At 28.6% G+C, this 20,240-nt stretch overlaps 1 protein-coding gene across 1 annotated transcript; it reads right to left on the reverse strand.

Annotated features, from left to right (window-relative positions):
* Positions 1-5,055: 5,055 nt before the first annotated feature.
* LOC111635793 (transcriptional repressor p66-beta-like) lies at positions 5,056-15,333 on the reverse strand. Its single transcript, XM_023380862.1, has 3 exons — positions 15,242-15,333; positions 9,643-10,324; positions 5,056-6,958 (listed from the first exon to the last, which is right to left on the reverse strand). The coding sequence occupies exons 1-3, from the start codon at positions 15,271-15,273 to the stop codon at positions 6,101-6,103; spliced, it is 1,572 nt and encodes a 523-aa protein (XP_023236630.1). The 5' UTR covers positions 15,274-15,333; the 3' UTR covers positions 5,056-6,100.
* Positions 15,334-20,240: the final 4,907 nt, after the last annotated feature.

Raw genomic sequence — 20,240 nt, forward strand, 5'->3', positions numbered from 1 at the left:
AAAGATACAGAAGTCTTAAAACAAACTAAATATAAAAGACACATTACTGAATTGTGAAATTTAACACAAACCTAGTCTAGCTTCAGAATAAATTAGTAATTGAATATTTTATCTTGAAATAATTAAATAATTTTCAAGACCCAAATTCTTACTTATTGTTGACATTCACATTAATATATTTTATTTGAGAAATATTTTTTTTTTTCTTTTATTACAACCATATTCACAACAAAGGATCCAAATTTAGAGTTAGAAGTTAACCAATTACTAAATTCTTCATCCTTGGTTATGAATCTAGTCATTAATAGGCTCAATACAAGAATTTTTAGTGAAGAATATGAGAAAGTGTCTTTCTCAAATTAAGTGAATCACATTAGTCCAAACATTTTACTATCCTGTTTCTGGCAGCAATGGATGCCAGACCAATGTTTATGGCAATAAAATGGATGCCATAAACAATTGTTGTTAAAGCAATAAATTACCAATAATAAAAAAAAAACTAAACACAAAAACTGTTGTACCTCCTAAGTTACAACAAACAGGGTCTGATTCATCACAGTAGTAGATGGGTCAGTGTTGTGCAATAGATAGTCTAAGCAGATAAAAAATTTAACAGCACTATCAGTGTTAATGTTTTGATGAGTAAAACACAAAATAAATACACTTTGCAAGCACTTTCAACATGCATAAAATTATTTTAGAACATTGATATAAATTTTAACATTAATGTTAATTTGTACTAATTGGATCACACGTGTTAACTTTAAAATGGTGCATTATTAAACTTACACATTTAAAGGTCAAGCTATAATTGAAAATTATTGACAGATGCGATTTAAATTTTTTAAATTATTAAATAGTGAAACTCATAATTTTTTGGGAGCTTTGGAGTGAGTCTATTAAATGGCTCTAATTTCTCAATTAATAATGTTTCACAGATGAATAAATAGTTGCGGTCCTCACTTTGTATGAGGATGGAAGATTCATTCCAGAAGGTTATGAAGTAAGGATAGATAATTCTGTGGAAATTTTATTTTTACAAATATCATCTTATTTCTAATATTCGGCTTTGCAATTTTCTACTTAGGGCCCCGATATATATCACTTTTTCAAAATTGTTTTGTTGTTGTAATGGAATTATGTATACACCCAATTTTTCTAATGTAGTTAATTTGTCCATCATTACATAGTATTCTCCGTAAGTGGTTTTATTGGAAGGTTAAATCCTGATTTTTGAAATCTTCTGGTAATGCATAAGGACACAGACCCAAGATACAAGATGGAAGGGCTTATATAAATGCGATCCTTTATTATTTCTAATTTTCATGGTGGGAAGAGAGACTTTGTACACAGGTGTGAATGTACTTGAATTTATCATAAGTGTATCCTGCCCTATGCATTGCCATATTAATAAATAAATTATAAAACTCTTTTTGTACCAATATGTTGCATTGATGATAATAGCTGCACTTATTCATAGGGCCTACATATGACATTATGTAGCCAGGTGGTTGGAATGAAGTAACTGGTATAATGTGAAGATACTGTATATAAACTTGTGATATACACTGAAACAAACTGCTTCAGGCATTTTTTGTATTAGAAGATCTAGGAAACTGATACTGCTATCTTTTTTTTTTTCTACAGTAAAATTGATTGAATGGATAGCTGTGGTTTTATTGGAAGGTTAAATTCTGATTTTTGAAATGGCATGTTTAATTTTTTAAAGATCAGTTCTGAAATTTTATAGCCACAATGTATGTATTAATTACCTACCTAAACTTAGCTATTATTATTATTATTCAAAAAAATGTTAATTTTTGTAGAAATATCTTACTATTAAATTCTACAGATTTTGTGATAAAAATGCATATATGGATAATATGGTAATCAGTGATACAAGTTTGTAGTGTCATTTGTAAACTAGTTTTAATTACTAAATACAGTAGATTAAAAAATAGTCAAGGTTTTAAATATTAATATAAAATTGTAGGAAAGTAAAATATACTCTATATAAAGAGTAACCTTTTTATTTTGTAACCATTAATGTTCATATTTATATTTAATTTGGCCAGAAAAATGAAATATAAAAAAATTATAGTAGATGCTGTCATATCCAAATTGATGTGGATGGGAGTAACCAAATAGAAAAATGCAGATGAGAATGATAATTCTTAAATAAGACTAACATATATCCCTACTGTATGCACATATATATATATATAAACGTTTATTTTGACTTTGATGCTTATTTCCAACATTACAATTAATTTTTAAAGTACTGTGTTAAAGTTGTTTTTGTTCTCTATTTGCTGACAAGCTGCTACATTACACCAATGCTTGATTGGTGATTGATGCATTGTGACAGTTCATCAAGAAGTAATAAGATCATATTATACTTTATATATAAAACAAGTATATATACAAATATTGTGATACTCTAGTGCAATGGTATTCAAACATTTTAACAGTGCGACCCCAGGTAATTTTTACTTCCAAGGTATTCAATTTATGGGGCACAACCCCCAAATGGGGTCGCGCCCCATTTGGAAAGTCTATTGGAATATATTGGATATTGAAAGATATTGGAAAGTCTTACCACCACTAAAAGTATACTTGCATATTCTAATCAGTTACATTTTCACTTTGATTCCTAATCAAAGAAAATTTTGTATGTAATCATCCTATGGACTTAAAAAAAAATTATTTAAGATTTTTAAAATCTTCCATTATGTTTGAAGCAACTTTAGCATGGAAAATTGCCACAATGGTATAACCAAAAAAATTTTTTTGTTATACTATTATGATTGTGATACCTTAAAATTGTAGAAATCACCGAATAAGTTGAATTTCTCATTTTCAGTTATTATATAATCTGAATCTCTCCTATACTATTATATAATCTGAATCTCTCCTATACATTTGGAAAATACAGTATACAAGAAATTTTAAAATTCTCATGTCACTGTTACATGAAAAAAAAAGCTAGAACAAGCATGCCTTCTTATTTGAGTACTAATTGATAAATGTATATTTTCACCAAATTTTGGTACTTTACAGCTTTCATACTCTGATCATTTGAAATTTAAGAATCAAAAATCTTCAAATTGAATTTCCAATCTGTACAACATACTTTTAGTGGTGGGGTGTGGGGTTGTCAATCCAGGGGACTGGGAAAAATGTCAACCTTGTTTATTCCAATAGTAATGATTATATCAGACAAAAATATCATATATTTATATATAATTTGGGCTATTTTTTTTCAAGAAAGTAAGAGAATAAGGCCAACAAAAGCAGTATAACAACAAATAACTAACTTCAAAATTAAAACATCTGAATCTTAATTTATTGGTATGGTGGAGTCTTTTAATGGTTTATCTATTTAATTACACAATTTGTGGAATAAAATTTTGACTTATTTACTAATTTGCAAGAAGTCTTATATTCAGTCATATAATACTAAAATATTTTAGAAACTTTTTCATTTGTAATTTTAAATATATTTAAAGAATATTTAAATGTTTGATTGCATAAAACCACTGAAACTGAGTACAAGTTCAAATTCTACTTGTCAAATCAAATATTTTACTATAGTTTTATTGTATTTCTTTTATTCAAAAGTAAAAAACAAATTGCATTTAAGATGGTAAAAAAAATCTTAAATGCAATTTGTTTTTTCAGAATCAGAATAGAATTCATTTATGTTGAATCTCAATTATTTATAAGTAAAAGTAATACTCACAATTCAGATTTCTTTGTTAAAATTTTTCAAATTCTGCAACAAATTCTATATAATTTTAAGAAATATCAAAACAACAAAAATGACCTCATAATTCATAAGAAACCCAGTACCATGTACAGTAATTGTTACGATAATAAAAATATTGTTATAGGTTCTTCAAAAGTTCCAAATTAATGTAACATAATATATAGATTAAAAAAAAAAAAAGATAATAATAATCTTTAATAAAATAGGCTATCATCTCATTTGTTATTAAAAAATTAATAGTTTAAACTTTCAAAAATATGGTTCTTAATTTTCAGTAATAACTGAAATTTCTTCATCAGTTTTTGTTCAAAAGATAAATTTTGGTAATGAGATTCTTCTCTAAGCATGTTAAGATCAAATATAAGCAGAGCAATAAAAAAAATCATCATCTTGCCAATCAAACACACATTTGATTATCACAATTTGTTTTTTTTTTAAATATCAGAATAATTTTTGATTTCATGTATTTATGTATGTATACTTAAAATTATCTAATTATATTATATTAAAGTTAACAACATTCTTATTTTTTTAACATTCTTAATTTCAATAAAGTAGAAACATTGTTCTAAAATTTGATTCACTACAGTAACTTCAGTTCTATAAAATACAATTATTTAAATTAATATATTCTCAAACTACCAATTGGTGGAGGCATTAGAAAATTGAGATCAAAAAAAAAAAAAAAAAACTATTTTATTCATGGGATACACTAGACGCTCTTCAGCAACTATTACAGATACCTGCAATATTTAACTTAATATCTGTATTTATATAATAGTAGCTGGAGAGGACATAGTGAAGACCAAAATGCATCTCATGAATAAAATTAATATTTTTATTTTTTTTTATGTGATCTCAATTTTCTAATGCTCCAATACAGTTTGATAAGCCTCCACCAATTGGTAGTTTGAGATAATTATTTAAACCATTAGTGGCAAGAAGCTTATCATTGTAAGCATTAATGTTCATGGATCAATATAAGACTATCAACAATGTAGAAAGTTATCTAAATGTGTTAATAAATTAGTATGATTATATGCTGTGATAAAAATGTATGATCTAAAATTAGACAATATAATTCATATTACCTGAACTACGGTATATTCTGTCTTTTCCTGAGAAAACTTGAATATATTTACATTATATATTTTTATTATAGAATTGCACAAATAAAAATACATTAAAAAATTTGAATCAATCATACACAAGAAAAAAATTACTAAAACCAAATAAGGATATTCTCTTTTTTAAGAGATGATTTTTTCTTCCATTTTTTAAAATACTTAATATGTATAGCGTGCTCATTTAGAAATATAATCATCATACTTAACTTTAATAAAGAACATGAATAATTTAATTGAATGAATAAATTATTTGTTACAGTACATGAATAAATTTACTTTACTTTGTATATTTACTGGCACACTTAATATGACAAATAATATTTAGAAGTATTTATTCACACAATTCATGTTGATCACTGTCTAGATACATATGCGTACAAGAATTTGCATGCATTGAAATTTGTACATAACACTTAGGCAAAATGGTTGATAAAACTAAAAATCTTACAACTATTAACATTGCTATTAACTGTAAAAATGGCATATCAATACTTTCAAAAATATCTTCAAATGTTGAAGATTTATATTTGGTTATTTTGTACAATAAATGTTTGCAAAAATTGAAGAAATATAATAGAATGTAGAAATTCTTTTAATAAATGTACAATTTAGTGCAAGTGAGAAAAAGAATAACTGTGCAATTGTTTATATTAAATTATTTTACTTCTCAGGCACTATTTTCCCCATGCACCTTGATTTTATAGTGGAAGCCTAGTATCTGAGCAAGAAAGAACATTTATTCCTCCTTTCAGTTTAACATGTAGAATATGTGAAATTAATATATAAAATGAAATTTAAGTAATATATAATGTAAAATTTTTTAAATATTTCACAATTATATAAATTCATTCAAAATTTATAGAATATCAGTCATGGCTACTAAATAGTTTTAAATATCTCGTACACAAACCATTGATTTGGTAAAACATCAAATTCTAATTAGTCCAATTTATAATTTACTAACAACATACTACAAAAATTTGTAGATGTGAAAGCATTTTACTAGAATGCATAGAAAAACCTAAGCACACAAACAGAATCCAATGATTCAGATTTATAAATATTTTTCTCTCCTGGTAGTAAAATTTTAAGTTTATGAAAAAATTTTCTTAACAGGAATCAATGACATTAGCAACAATATTTTATATGGATATATAAATCACATTCTCAATAATGTCATTATCATCTACTTAGTTATGTGCTATCATGCCTTCCAATTCATAGCACTTTGAGTTAGAGAACGTGGAGGGATCATATCAAGCAGATACTGTCTCTGTAACTCTGATGAAGAAATAGAAGACTTACCCATCATTTGATATGAATATGCCTGAGCTGCAAGAAGTGGGGCAAAAGAAAGCATATGCGCTGGTTGTGGTTGATTTTGATTCAACTGCATTTGCTGAGCTTGTAATAATGATTGTTGTTGAATTACAGCAGTTGCAGTTGTAGCTATTTTTGAAATAGGATTCGAAATATGATTCTGTGGTGAAGTTGGTGCTACAATTGGTGTTACTGTATTTGAAATATGCAATGGAGAAGTTGGTGTTAATGATGGTGGTGGAGAACATGAAAAACCCTGAGACATACGTTGTTCTATTTCTTGTTCTTGCTGCAATGCTTTCACAAATGCGGTCTTTAAGCGATTTGTGTGCTCTGCTTTCAAAGCTTTTTTAATATTTGAAGTAACACATTTTTCACAAATGACTGATGGCTTCTTATTAAGTGTACTAGTCTCTTGCCATTTCCAAACAGGTGTGAAATTAGTACTGCATTGAACACATTCAAATGGATCTGGAGGAAGCTTGTTATAAATATTATCACCAGTGAAAAAACTCACAACTACCTCCAAACCTAAAAGATATATAAAGTCTGGACTATTTGCATTTGGAACAAAGTGTAATTCAGGTGGTGGTGGCTTAGGTGGAGGAATCTGAAGCAAAGTTTTTTCTAATTGTTTACGAAGAGCTAGTTTAGCTGCAGCCTGTCGTTGAGCAGGTGTTTGATTGTCTGCTCTCTCTGTCTGTATTGTTGAGTGAGGCACAGGACTGATTGATGTAGGAACCTGAAATAAATATTATATAAAATAATTGTTTATGAATGAAAATAATCTCACCAAGAATTATTATTATATATTTAATATCAACAAAACAACATTTACATTATATTTTGAATAATTTAGCAGACAAATTATTAAGTTAACAAAAAATATCAGCTCTTCCTTAGGAATATTATAAACATTGAAAAAAAAGTCAGATCTGAAGAAGAAATTCACAGCAATGTCTTCCCATACAATTTTAATTGTTTTTGTTTAATTTTAGTTTATCATCTCTGAAATATTACCTTCAGATAACATTCAAAATTTTAATTTTTCTTTTTCTAAAGAAATAATTTTGTCTTTGTAGAGTAACAGAAAGAGAAAGACACTGTTGTTATAGTTTGTATAAATAAAATTTAGGAACTCAATTAGGGTGGCATTATGCAACAGTTAGTAATAATTTTAACACCAAGTTTAAAACCCTATTTATTGTTTATAACTTTTTTATAACTTACAATCAATCAACAGATATTTATATCAGATTACTTCATTATAAATGTCCTCCTTTCTTGTATAAGAAAGTTGGTAACTCTGCCTCTATTGGACATCTCTTAATGTTACCATATTCTGACAGTCCCATATATATTATATTAAATAGGTTCATGTGTGTTTGTGTAGCATACTGTAATATATATAAAATTGTGTGTGTGTGTGTGTGTGTGTTCTTTAGAAATGTTTAATTATATTTATAAACAAAATTTTAAAATATTTAAACTATTGGTAGAATAGCTCTGAACTATAATGTTTATGGACTTACTCATTGTTTTCAACAGTTGGTAACAAAATATTTTAGGCTTTAGTTTCTCAATTTGGAAATTAATTCTAAAAATTTATATTTATTCCATAGTGTCAGAAAGATTTTAACCAAAAAATGTGTTTCCTGTTTATGAGAAAATAAATGTTTCATAAATAAATTGAATATATAAGGTCTGACCAAAAAGTTCAGGTAATTTAGTTTTTTGTGAAAAATTCTATTTGATGTAATAGCAATATTTATATTTAATTAATAATTCTTATTATTTATAACTTTACACAATTTAATTTAAAAATGCAAATAAACTGAACAATGCGTGTCCAAAAAGTTTAGCTATTTTTATTTATTGGATTTTTTTACATCTTAACTTTCAAGTATAAATAATTTCATTCAATTCTTTAAAATATCACAAGAGAGTGTTATTTTAACAAGCTCTTTATCTGTAATATTAATCATGCCAAGAAACAAACAATGATTCATTGACAATGATGTGGTTTACATTTGGAGAAGGAAAGTAGAAGTTACTAGTGTTAATCAAATTGCCAAAGAAATTCATAAGTCTGCCTCAGGAACATATACAATTATTGAAAAAGGTGAAAATTGAAAACCTAAACAAATATCTGGAAGACCAAAAGTGACTATTAAATGTGATGAAAGAAGAATTTTAAAGCTTGCTTCAAATCCTACATCTGTTTGAAAAATTGCAGTACATTTGAATCAAAGTAAAAGCACCATTCATGATATATTAAAATCATCACCAATAAGAATGGTCAATCAACCTCCCTTGAAACCATAACACATTGAGACAAAGTTATACAGGTATACCTCGACTTACGTCGTTTCGAGTTACGTCGTTCCCGATTATACGTCGTTTATCAAAAAAGTATACGAAAAAATAAAAATCAAGTTTAAGTCATTTTATTCGACTTTACGTCCGTCCGCCACAAATATTGAAGTCGTAATATCACTAGAAAAGCGTTTAAAGCACATAAAATCATATTAAAATATACACATTTACAAGTATGTACTGTATTTACAGTACAGTACATGCATTCGTAAATTTAGATTACTTTTTTTGTACGCTATTAAAAACTAAAATTTATTTTTTGTAAGCTTAAAATAGCTTCTTATTAACCATATATTATTAAAAATGCATTAATAAATAAAATACAGAACTGGGAATAGTAATTTGTGGTTTAGCCTAATGTCAAGTAGATTGGGAGACAAGTAAGTTCGACTTACGTCGTTTTTCGACTTAAGTCGTTTTCCTGGAACCAATTACCGACGTAAGGCGAGGTATACCTGTATTGGGCAAGAAAACACATGTTGTGGAAAAAACAAGGAAAGTGTATAAATGTTTAGTGATGGAAAAAAGTGAAATTTAGATGGCCCTGTTGCTAACTAGAAGCCCAGACCTGAATCATACTGAAAATCTTTGGAGAATTATATCTATCCTGGTATATGCCAATTGCAAGCAGTATTTGACCATAAGTGACTTAAAATCTGAAACCAATAAAAATCTTATTTTAACAATGGAAAATAAGTTTTTGAGTGAATTTTGTGTAAAGGAAAGTTAATTAAATGTTAAACATAAAATGTATTAATTATTTTCAATAAATATTATTGTTTTGTAAAATTACCTAAATTTTTTTACACAAACTGTTTCAATTTTTTGAACAAATTATTGTTTAAAGTTCTAAATAATAAGAATTATTAATTGATGTATTAAAAACAATTACATTAAATAAAAATAACAATATTTAAATTTTAAATAAAATTTTTCACAAAAAAACTAAATTACCTAAACTTTTTGGACAGACCTTTATATTTATAATAAAATAAAAGTATTCTTCTAAAAAGAAAAACATAAAAATAGCAATACTTTAAATATATTTACCGTGGAAGGTTGCATGACAGATCTTTGAAGCAAGTATTTATTATTAGCAGAGGAAGACAAATGGCTTCTAATTAGTGGAGAAGACATAAATGAAGTGTCTCCAGATACCCGTCCAATGTTAGATTTTGCTGTGTTAACAGCTGTTCCAATTAAATTCTCTTTCATAATTTGACTTTGATGAAGTTTCTTTAATAAAACAAGTTTCATTTCTTCATCTCTCAATACATGTTTCAATCTTGCTATCTTCTTCTCTCTCTCTCTCCATTCCTCCTCTGTTAATTCTTTTAACTGAGGTGAAACTGGTAGGGTCATGTCAGATTCTGGAGTATCAGCTCGAGAATTATTTTCTACACCATTAACATGACCATTAGTCATGTTGTCCTCTTCATCAGTTAAAACAATTACATCAGGAGATTTAATATGAGGAGGTTCAACAAAAGTTGTAGGCCTATAAAACTGATGTTGAAATGGATGTAAAGGAAATTTATTTCTATGCTGCTGCAATTCTATTCTTTTCCTTTTTCTACTTTCCACTGTTTGTAAATTACATATTCCTATACTTGGAGAGTCTAATATTTTTGTAAGATTATAGTTTGTTTCTATTGGATTTTTAAAACTCAAATCAACACTATCAATATCTTGCACAGCATTATTTTCTATTTCAAGATTTGGCTTCTTCTTCCTAAAAAAAATCAATGTAGAAAAACATTTTAATTAATTATAGATTTTTATGTTTACAAATATAAATCTGGTTTAACAACAATTGATGATTTTATTGTTAGAAATCATTAACTGTAATTATTTCAAAAGTAAATTATATTTACTTTGAAATAATTCAAACTGATTCAGATCTAGAATCAAAAATTAATACACAAATCATTTCATAAAAATATTGAACCTCAAAAATTTAAAGTTGTTGCTTTTAAAATTTAGCATGAAAATAAATCATTTTGGTTTAAAAATTATTTTGATCATATTAAATTTATTCATTATAAGTTTAAAACATGTATTTGTTTAAATTCTAAAAATTTTTTTGTATACTTCTATAATCACATATTTATGCAAAATATCTAAATGTAAATAAAATTTGGTTTATTTTTAGGAGCTATTACTTTTTTTAATTTAGCTTTTAACATATAAAGTTTTTCAACTTAAAGCCAAACCATGTTTATTATATTAATAAATTTCAGCATTGCACAGAAAAAAAAATTTATGAAGTACTGTACAGTAATACATGCATTAAAATGTTCTCACAGATAAAAAAACTATATAATCTGATAATGATTTAAAGTCCTTAAAGTTAAAGTATGTCTTTTTTTCTTCTATAATGAAAATTTTTAAGTATTTAAAATACAATTTAATACGAGCAATTATTTATTGTGACATCATCACAATGCCGGGCTGCAATTTTTAATCATATTTTTAATTTATTTAATTTAAAATATGCACTCTCCACCTCAAATTAGTACTGTATTGTCTTGCCTCTGTACATCATACTTTTAACAATAGAAGTGTGCCAGTCATCTATTAACTGCTTTCAGGAGAAAGTTTTGAATTGAAATAACATTACTTCCAGTTTGCATCAAAGTTTATATATAGTTAATCAGCCCTAAGGTTTCCCTACCTGGTCTCAGATTTCATCTATCTAACCTTAATCTTGAGATTAAGGAAAGAAAGACAGATGGACGACAGTAGGAATTTATAGGTCTACAATTTTTTCAAATTGCAAACAAATTATAGAAGAAAAGGATCAACCCGAAGCAGGAAAAATTCAATTTCTGCTACTCAAGCAGATGCACTACTAGTTATGCTCTGTGTATTCTTCACTTCCAAACCATTATTTCGGCCATATTATAGGTCAAAAATGATACATCTCCTTATCTTTAATAATATATAATAATTAAAAAATCATTAACTACTAATTAAATAATGAAAGATTAAGCAACAACACTTTATTGGACCACCCTATCTATAACCATTTCTGTGAAATTAAAAAGGCAAGTGACTTGTTTTTTTTCTTCTTCCAGAATATTCTAAATTAGAACTTTAATGCATCATATTTTTAAAAGTCTGACATTCTCACATAAATAAGTATGTGATGTATACATTGTCATTTAAATTTTATTTTTAAAAAATTTTAAATGTGTAAATTCAAAATAACAAACTATGGGATTTACTTAAAATTATTTTCACTGTTTATTTCCATCCCTTGTTAAGGTAAAAAAATTAAAATTTTAAAATGTTTACATCAAGACCAAACCTTTCCCACTCATGTTATTTATGTTATAAAACAAATTTTGATCTTACATATCTACTCATGTAACTCAAAGTACTTTTAGTATTTTATAAGTGTCTCTCTTAAAAACCGACAAAAATCCTGATTCCTACAAGAAATATTAGTTGTTTTCATCATAATAACATTAGAGTATGATTCTTAAATATATAATCCAGTAATGAATATCTTTAACTTCAATCGCTCATAATATTCTTTCTTCTTGGACTCCCCTATTATTTTTTCAATAATAAATCAACTGTCAATTAACATTTCATATTTTTAAAGATGTTAGAACAAAACATTAATATCTGTTTTATTTGATTTTCTATGTAAAACAACATCTAAATTATTTATTTATTTATTTTTGTCAAATTCTAATTCAGATTTAACGTGAATATTTTTACTACAGCTATTAAAGACATTTAATAAATTGATACAATGACTAGTATGATATTAGTGCCAAATGATTGCAGGATTACATTGGGCTATATTAATGCTACTAATTACTAATTTTAAATATCAAATCATTTGACCTAGAGGTAGGATTTAGGTAATATATATTTCAAAAATTAATTTAGAAGGTTCTGGAAGAAAAGAATCAGCTCAAAGTCAGATTTGAACAGCATGGCAAGCATGAGTTGCAAGCTCAAATCCCACTTTGGGCTGATTCTTTTCATCCAGAATCTTCTAAATGAATTAAAATATTAATTATTAAATTTATCAAGAGATGGCATCTAAAACGTACCTCTAGGCCAAATGATTTAACATTTAATTATTAATTAGTAGCACTAATATAGCCCGATGTAATGCGGGAATTGTTTGGCATTAATCTAAGAATACAGTTTATGAATGTTTATAGCATGTATTTGGTTGATAACAACAACAACATTGCATAAATGTAAATGTTACATAATCAACACACCTTATTTGCTCAGTAATAAGGTGTGTTGATTTTGTAATGTTGAAGATTCTGAGTGTGAATAGGAGAATAAATATAAACACCAGGGTATACCAAATTTAATGAAATAATGTAACAAATAATCAAAATGTAATAAAATTTGAAGAAAAAGTTTAAAATTAATAAAAGTAACTAAGTTTTATTATGAATTCTAAAAATTAAAAAAAAAAAATTTTTTTTAATTAATTAAGTACTATAGTTTCAGCACCTTTATATGTAAGATTAATTTGTAAGTTTATATATTATTTGATTCATATAGTGAATTACTTATGTTACCAAAAAAAAATTTGGGGGTTTTTTTCTGTATGTATGAATGTTAATGTGTGGGGCGCGATTTGTTCTCTCTTTGAAGCTTAATGCATGCTTTTTGTCGAAAATTTCTGAAATTTTGCAGGAAGGTTTGCGTATTAGGGAGATTAATGCTACTAAATTTCGGTGATTATCTCCCCCACCCTGTTGACTTTTGAAGGGATATGACACTACTTGAGATATGACACAAACCATGTCATATCTCAAGTAGGGTCAGACTTAAGATTTTACCAGATATTGGCATTTACAAATTTTTATAAAACCTATCCCTACCCTCAAAATTAAGCTTTTTTGCCATTTTATAACAATTAAAATTATAAAAAGGTTTTCACATATAACACATGATGTTTTAAATGTTGCCGGGAAAGTTAAGCAACTTGCTGGATTTTTTGAAGTATATGACTTAATTTTACATTGTTTTACATTTCTTTTTATATATTGTTCAAATGTATTATACATATATGAAATTTCTTTGTTAAGAATTAGGCTACACATACAAATTCAACTGTTTTATGTTTTCAACAGTTTCAACTATCATCATCATCATCATAATGATGATCATGAAAAATAAAAATCATACTTTTATAAATTTTGTGTATGTGTACATCTGCAGTACATGTTATTCATCAATGGTAAAAGATACACTTCATATAGTGTGTGTATAGTATATATCTCAAATAGTAGCCTTGGCTACTATTTGAGATATATACATAGTAGCCTTGGCTACTATTTGAGAGTCGTTATATGAATAAAAGTCAAGGATTTAGGAAACAATATAAAATTAATAAATACACACTATAGATACTATCTTTATTTAACAAACTAATAGAAAATGAAAAATGTAAAATGTCCTATATACAATAGATGCATGGCATCTGCATAAAATTTTCCAGGAAGGGCAGTTTGGAAACAAATAATTACATCAATAAATTTTTATTTAATTTTTTTTTCATAAGTAGATTATAAAATACAGTATTGCATAAAAGTATCCCATGGTCAAGGATGTAAGATTACATACCTCAAATCACTTTTACAATTATGATTTGTGGAATATTTCACTCTATCCCAGAAAGGGCAAGTTCCCATTTGACCCCCTCTGTATATACATGTATTCACAAACCCATGAATAGATGTTTTTTTAATTATTTTCTTATTACTGGTATATATAAAGTAACATTTATTATGAAGATACCAGTTGACATTTCAGGTATTTTCTTAAAAAAAATCACTAGCCTTTCATAAATATTATTAATATTTAAATACCTGTTATCCATTATTAATAAAGTATGTGCAAAGGGGAAATAACAATACCAATGCCCCTGAATAAGAACCACAGAAAACATTCAGTTTAAAATTATTCAAATAAAACCAATCTTATAATATAATCGAGATGGGTTGATAATAAGTGCAGAGCCCAAATGGTTAGGAGTTGAAAGCTGAAATTTGGTACAGAGTGTGCATTAGCACAATGTACTCTAAAAATCTTAAGGATTACCCTGAAGAACTGCTTCTTCTGTACTATTTTAGACATAGTTTTTTGTGGGAAATCAAACATATTTTTAGACCCATCTAAAAATTCTCTAATTAGTTTCAGAAGGGGATCTAATTCTTGCACCCGGTGATAACGGATAAAATCGGCTGTAATCTAATAATCTTAATCTTTGCTATCATTACTTTTTGTCCAAGCAACGCCAGGCTCATCTGCTAGTATATAAAATAAAATCCACACAAATAATTATGTAATAAACATAAACTATACTAAAAACTAAGTTATTTTTTAAAAAATCTTTAAAAAATTAAATAAATGCTTAATAGTTAACATGTTAAATAAAATATAAAAGCCATACTAATGAGATAGTGTTAATCAAGATATTAGTATACTTCATTTATATTCAATACACTAATTTAAAAAGGTTTAGTCTAAATAACTTAGGTTTTCAGTTTTTACATAATTATTTATAGATATACATAAAATAGAAGTTATAAAACTCAAATTTATGAAGACTAATTATAATTAAAAAATCTTATTAAATGGTTTTAATAAACCTGCTACTTACTTCAAAGAAAGATCAGTAACTACTTCTTCCATTTTTTATATTTGGTTAATAAGAAAATCTTTTTAGTCTAATAAAAGAAAAAAATAAACATTATAATTAATAAACTAATATTTGAAGTTTAATTTAAATTATGTGTGTGTATGTATATATATATAACATAGTTAATAATTAGCTGAGAACTCTCTCATATCTATTAATGATTTTTTTAATAAATTGAGAGACAGTGAAAAAACAACATATCCTTCAAAATTATAAAAAATGAGTTATTAATATTTGGATTTGTGCATCAATACATGTCTTCTAAAATACTTTCACAGTTCAGTTGCATGCCTCATGGGTTGTATACACACACTACTAAAATGTTGAATGTTAAAAATGCTGGTGAATTAAAGCACAAATCCTTTCTCTTGAAAACTTCCTAATGTGGAATATTCCATTTTTCCACCAAGCTTCTCAATTGTATAAGAAATTCTGATTATTCTTGCTTCTCATTTGTTTTCATAAATTATCAAAGAATGAATGATCACACCATTTCCAATCTTAACAAGGGTGATAATAAGGGTTTAAACCGTACAGGCAAACATATACAAATTGATTACTAATGGGGATTAAAGGCTTTATACAGAGAAATTGCTACTCAGAGTGTGTTCAACAACATATGAACTGATGGGTTATGCCTATAAGTTATTAAGAAATGGCAAAGATGCCATTAATGCCTACAACACACCAGGGGCTTATAGTATACCTGTGAGAGATGACAGATTTCACAGAGATCTGGTGTACATTGGTTAAACCAAGATATCCCTTAAAAACAGCTGGCAGAGCATAAGTATGATATTCAAAACAAAAAGCAGACCACTATCCTAGCAATATACGCTTCTAACACTAACATAGAATTGGTTACGTAATTTATTTAGTAATTAGCCTTAAACTAGCCCGAGAGATTTTCAGCATTCTGTTGGTGTGTAGCTTTATTGTATATCGGGTTTAGAGATGTTTGTAAATAAAGGATTGTTTCGACAATGATTTTTCTTATTGTAAAATTCAGCCAATTTTTTAAATTTAGTTAATCACCTAAATATAAGTAGTTCAATTTCATGCAAATAACCGACAGGTTTTGTATGTTTAGAACATTTACATAAGTTATGAAATGACAATTTAAAATTGCAATCACAAACTCAAACAGCTTTTCCTTCTTTAAGTGCATTGTTAGAAAATGTAAAAAAATCCTTTTATGTCACAGTTATAATCTATCATCATGAATTGAGACAGACATACATTTCACCTTTAATTTATGAAGAAAATGAACAAGAGTGAATTAAAGTGCTAATTGAACACTATTATTATTGGACACTCCTGTTTGAATTTGTATCTTGAAAGCTAATAAACTTCCAATAATTAACTGTTATTTACGAGGGTCATCCCAGAAGTACCCGACCTGACATAGATGGCAGTACTTGTTTGAAAAAAAAAAAACAACTATGTTTGAAAGTATCAACCTTATAAGGCTTAAGTTTGAAGTTTGAAGACGTTAAGTTGTATAGTATTTTTTTGGCAGCCATAAATAGTGAACAATCTTAGTGAATTTGTAAACATGGAAAAAATTTGTCATCGTTGTGTGATACAATACTTTCATTTGAAAGGTTTCAGTCCAACCAATATTAAAGCTGAGCTAGATTCTACTCTGGGGGAGTCTGCTCTCTCGTTTACAACAATAAAATATTGGGTGGCAGAGTTTAAACAAGGCCGTATGAGCTGCCAAGACAAACATCGTAGTGGTCGACCAAGTGAGGTGACCATGCCAGAAATGGTGGAAAAATCCACAAAATGGTATTGGATGACAGTCAACTCAAAATGCAAGAGCTAGCAGACATGGTAGGCATTTCAAAAAGTGCTGTACATCGCATTTTAACTAAAAATTTGGACACGAGAAAGCTGTGTGCAAGATGGGTGCTGTGTTTGATCACAATGGGACAAAAACAGCGTTGTGAGGATGTTTCAATCGAGTCTTTGGCAATGTTTCGCAGCAAAAAGCTGAGTTTTTGCGTCGATTCATAACCATGGATGAAACATGGGTCTATCACTTCACACCTGAGACAAAAGAACAGTCGAAACAATGGACTGAAAGGGGAGAATCGGCTCCAAAGGCGAAAACAGTTTCATCTGCTGGCAAGGTCATGGCGTCAGTTTTTTGGGATGCGCCCAGGAAAAACAATCAACGGCAAGTATTGTGCGAACTTATTGCAGTGCTTGAGTGATGAAATCAAGAAAAATCGGCCACATTTGGCGAAAAAGAAAGTGTTGTTTCATCAAGACAACGCACCAGTTCACACATTTGTTATTGCAATGGCCAAAATCAATGAGTTAAGGTTCAAATTGCTTCCTCACGCACCCTATTTCCCAGATTTAGCCCCCTCGGATTATTTTCTCTTTCCAAACTTAAAAAAATGGCATGGTGATAAAAAATTTGCCAACAATGAAGAGGTGGAGTCTATGGTTGATGGCTATTTTGAGAAGCTCGACAGTTCTCACTATAAACAGGGGATCGAAGCTATCGTACATTGCTGGAAAAAGTATATTGAGCTAAAAGGAGACTATGTTGAAAAATAAAGATATGTTTTACCAAATTTTTTGAGTCTTCTTTGTTAGGTCGGGTACTTCTGGGACTACCCTCGTATATATCATAGTTTTGACGATTTGATTGTTAAAACACATTAAGACCACAATTAGTTATTGTATAACAAGCTCTATATTTACTGTTTTTTATTACTATAAAATGAATCTTAATAATAAAACTAATAAATAGCCAGCATAATTACATTTTAAAAAAATTTACAAGAATTAAGATTTTCTTCTTGTAAAATTTTTAAAACGTAATTAACATTATATTTTATAGGACATATTTAAGCTCGTATTTTGTAGTTTAAAATCTGATGTTTCAGGGCTTAGTAATAAATATGCCATTGAAGTTCTGATGTTTCTAGACCAGGGGTCAGCAGTTTGTCAAGTGAGAAGAGCCAAATTGTCATGGAAACAGTATAACAAAAGTACCAGAGAGCCGCATATATAACACACACCAGAGAGATGTCCCCTAGTGTGCATTACAGGCATTCTGTGACAATAATAAATTCCTATTACAAATATACTGAATTATTTATATTGTTATTGGCTATTGGCCAAATGAATAATAATAATTTATACTGTTAATTCAAATGTGCAAAATACAACACGGATGCCTCTAGTGGCCGTTTTTGGCATAATGTTACATGGACGGACACATGCTCAATGGGTTATGTATATATAGATATGATTCAAATGCTGCCACTCGCATGCGACTCATATTGATCAACGCGAGTGTGGTCATGTGCGGATGTGCTAAAGAGTGGTAGAGAGTATGCCATACGAGTCGAAGTTCATTCGGAAGCTCTATCTCATAAATTCATAAGTTACAAGGCTGCGGTGAAATGAGGTGAGGTGAAATTGGAGTTTATGTTTGAAGAGCCGCAAACGTCTATGCAAAGAGCCACTAATTTTGACCCCTGTTCTAGACTTTAGTGTATAGGATATATGAGGTGTGGCTAGAAAATAACGAGACTAAAGTTTGAACTTTGACGTTTAAATCTTGAGTAGTATACTCACTTTAGTTGTGTTCTCCTTCATTGTATGATCCTTCCTTCTGCTTCCACACAGCTGCATTTGCAACTTCCACTGATCATAACAGTGCTGCAGGTCATCATCTGTAAGGCTATGCAAAAACACTCATTTTTTTTCTTGACAGCAGAAACCAAATCAAAACAGATGTCCCCTCATAGCAGACTTGACTTTAGGGAAAAGGTAAAAGTCACACAGATCTAGGTCAAGCAAGTATGATGGGTGTTCAAGTAGTGTAGCTCCCTTCTTGGCCAAAAACTGCTTCACTGACATAGTGGAATGGGCTGGTGCGTTGTCCTGATGGAGGATGAAACCATTTTGCCACAAGTGTTGCTGCTTTATTCTGATCCTTTCCCGCAAAGATTCCAGAACTTCTTTGTAATAGTATTGGTTCACAATTTGTTCCACTTTTTGCACATTTTCCTCAGTTTTTGGAGTATTGGGCCGTCCAGAACATTCATCATCTTTCACATCCTCTTGGCCCTCAAAATCTTCTCACATGCACAACAAAAACATGCATCTCTGTATTCTTCACATAGCAGGCACAAAAAATCAGTGGCAGTTTTTTCAATTTCACCAAAAATTTCAAATTGATATGCTGCTTTTCTTTCAAGCTGGCCATTTTTCCGACCTGCACTAACAACACGTCCACTCACAGCAATCTAATAGTAGTAGCAAGTTGAGACTCACTGTGCTTGTTCTAACTTGTTCATTTACCCACCCACCCAGGCTCACATGCAACCATTGCATGCAGGTGATCAGTCTCATAATTTTCTAATCACACCACATAATGCATGTATAAGAAAGGCAAAGGTTTATTGTGCCTTTAGTTCTTTCTAGTGTACACATCATATCCAGATACCTTTTCAATTCTCCACAGATTTTGTGAGCAAGTTCTATTTACTATTTTTTTCAGTATAAGTTATATATTTTGTATGTTGTGAGTACAGTTAACCCCTGTATAACATGATGCTTTTATAGCACGGATTCACTCTGACACAGTTCGAGAATTGGGTAAAACCCTCTACAACATGAAATGTAATAAATTTTCACATACTTAAGAAATAATAGCTCACGAAAATGATTATTTTTGTGAGGTATTAGTACTTAAGTATGTAAATTTTCTTTTCTGCCATCTGTTGATACATGTAATTCTTCTCGAAACTTGTTTCAGTGTTGACAGATCTAAACGCTTCCGATTTTGGTGTTGCCAGATGTTTCCCCTTATTCCATACCTGCTTTATTCTTCTTAAGTACTTAGCACCATATAAGGAAATTTATAAAGATCTTTTAACTAAAAGCAAGCAATCTAAAATAACATATTTTTTGCAAAAGGTAGAGCATGGAT

Source organism: Centruroides sculpturatus, unplaced genomic scaffold, assembly GCF_000671375.1.
Source record: "Centruroides sculpturatus isolate CEXI.00-Female unplaced genomic scaffold, Cexi_2.0 scaffold989, whole genome shotgun sequence".
Taxonomy (NCBI): domain Eukaryota; kingdom Metazoa; phylum Arthropoda; class Arachnida; order Scorpiones; family Buthidae; genus Centruroides; species Centruroides sculpturatus.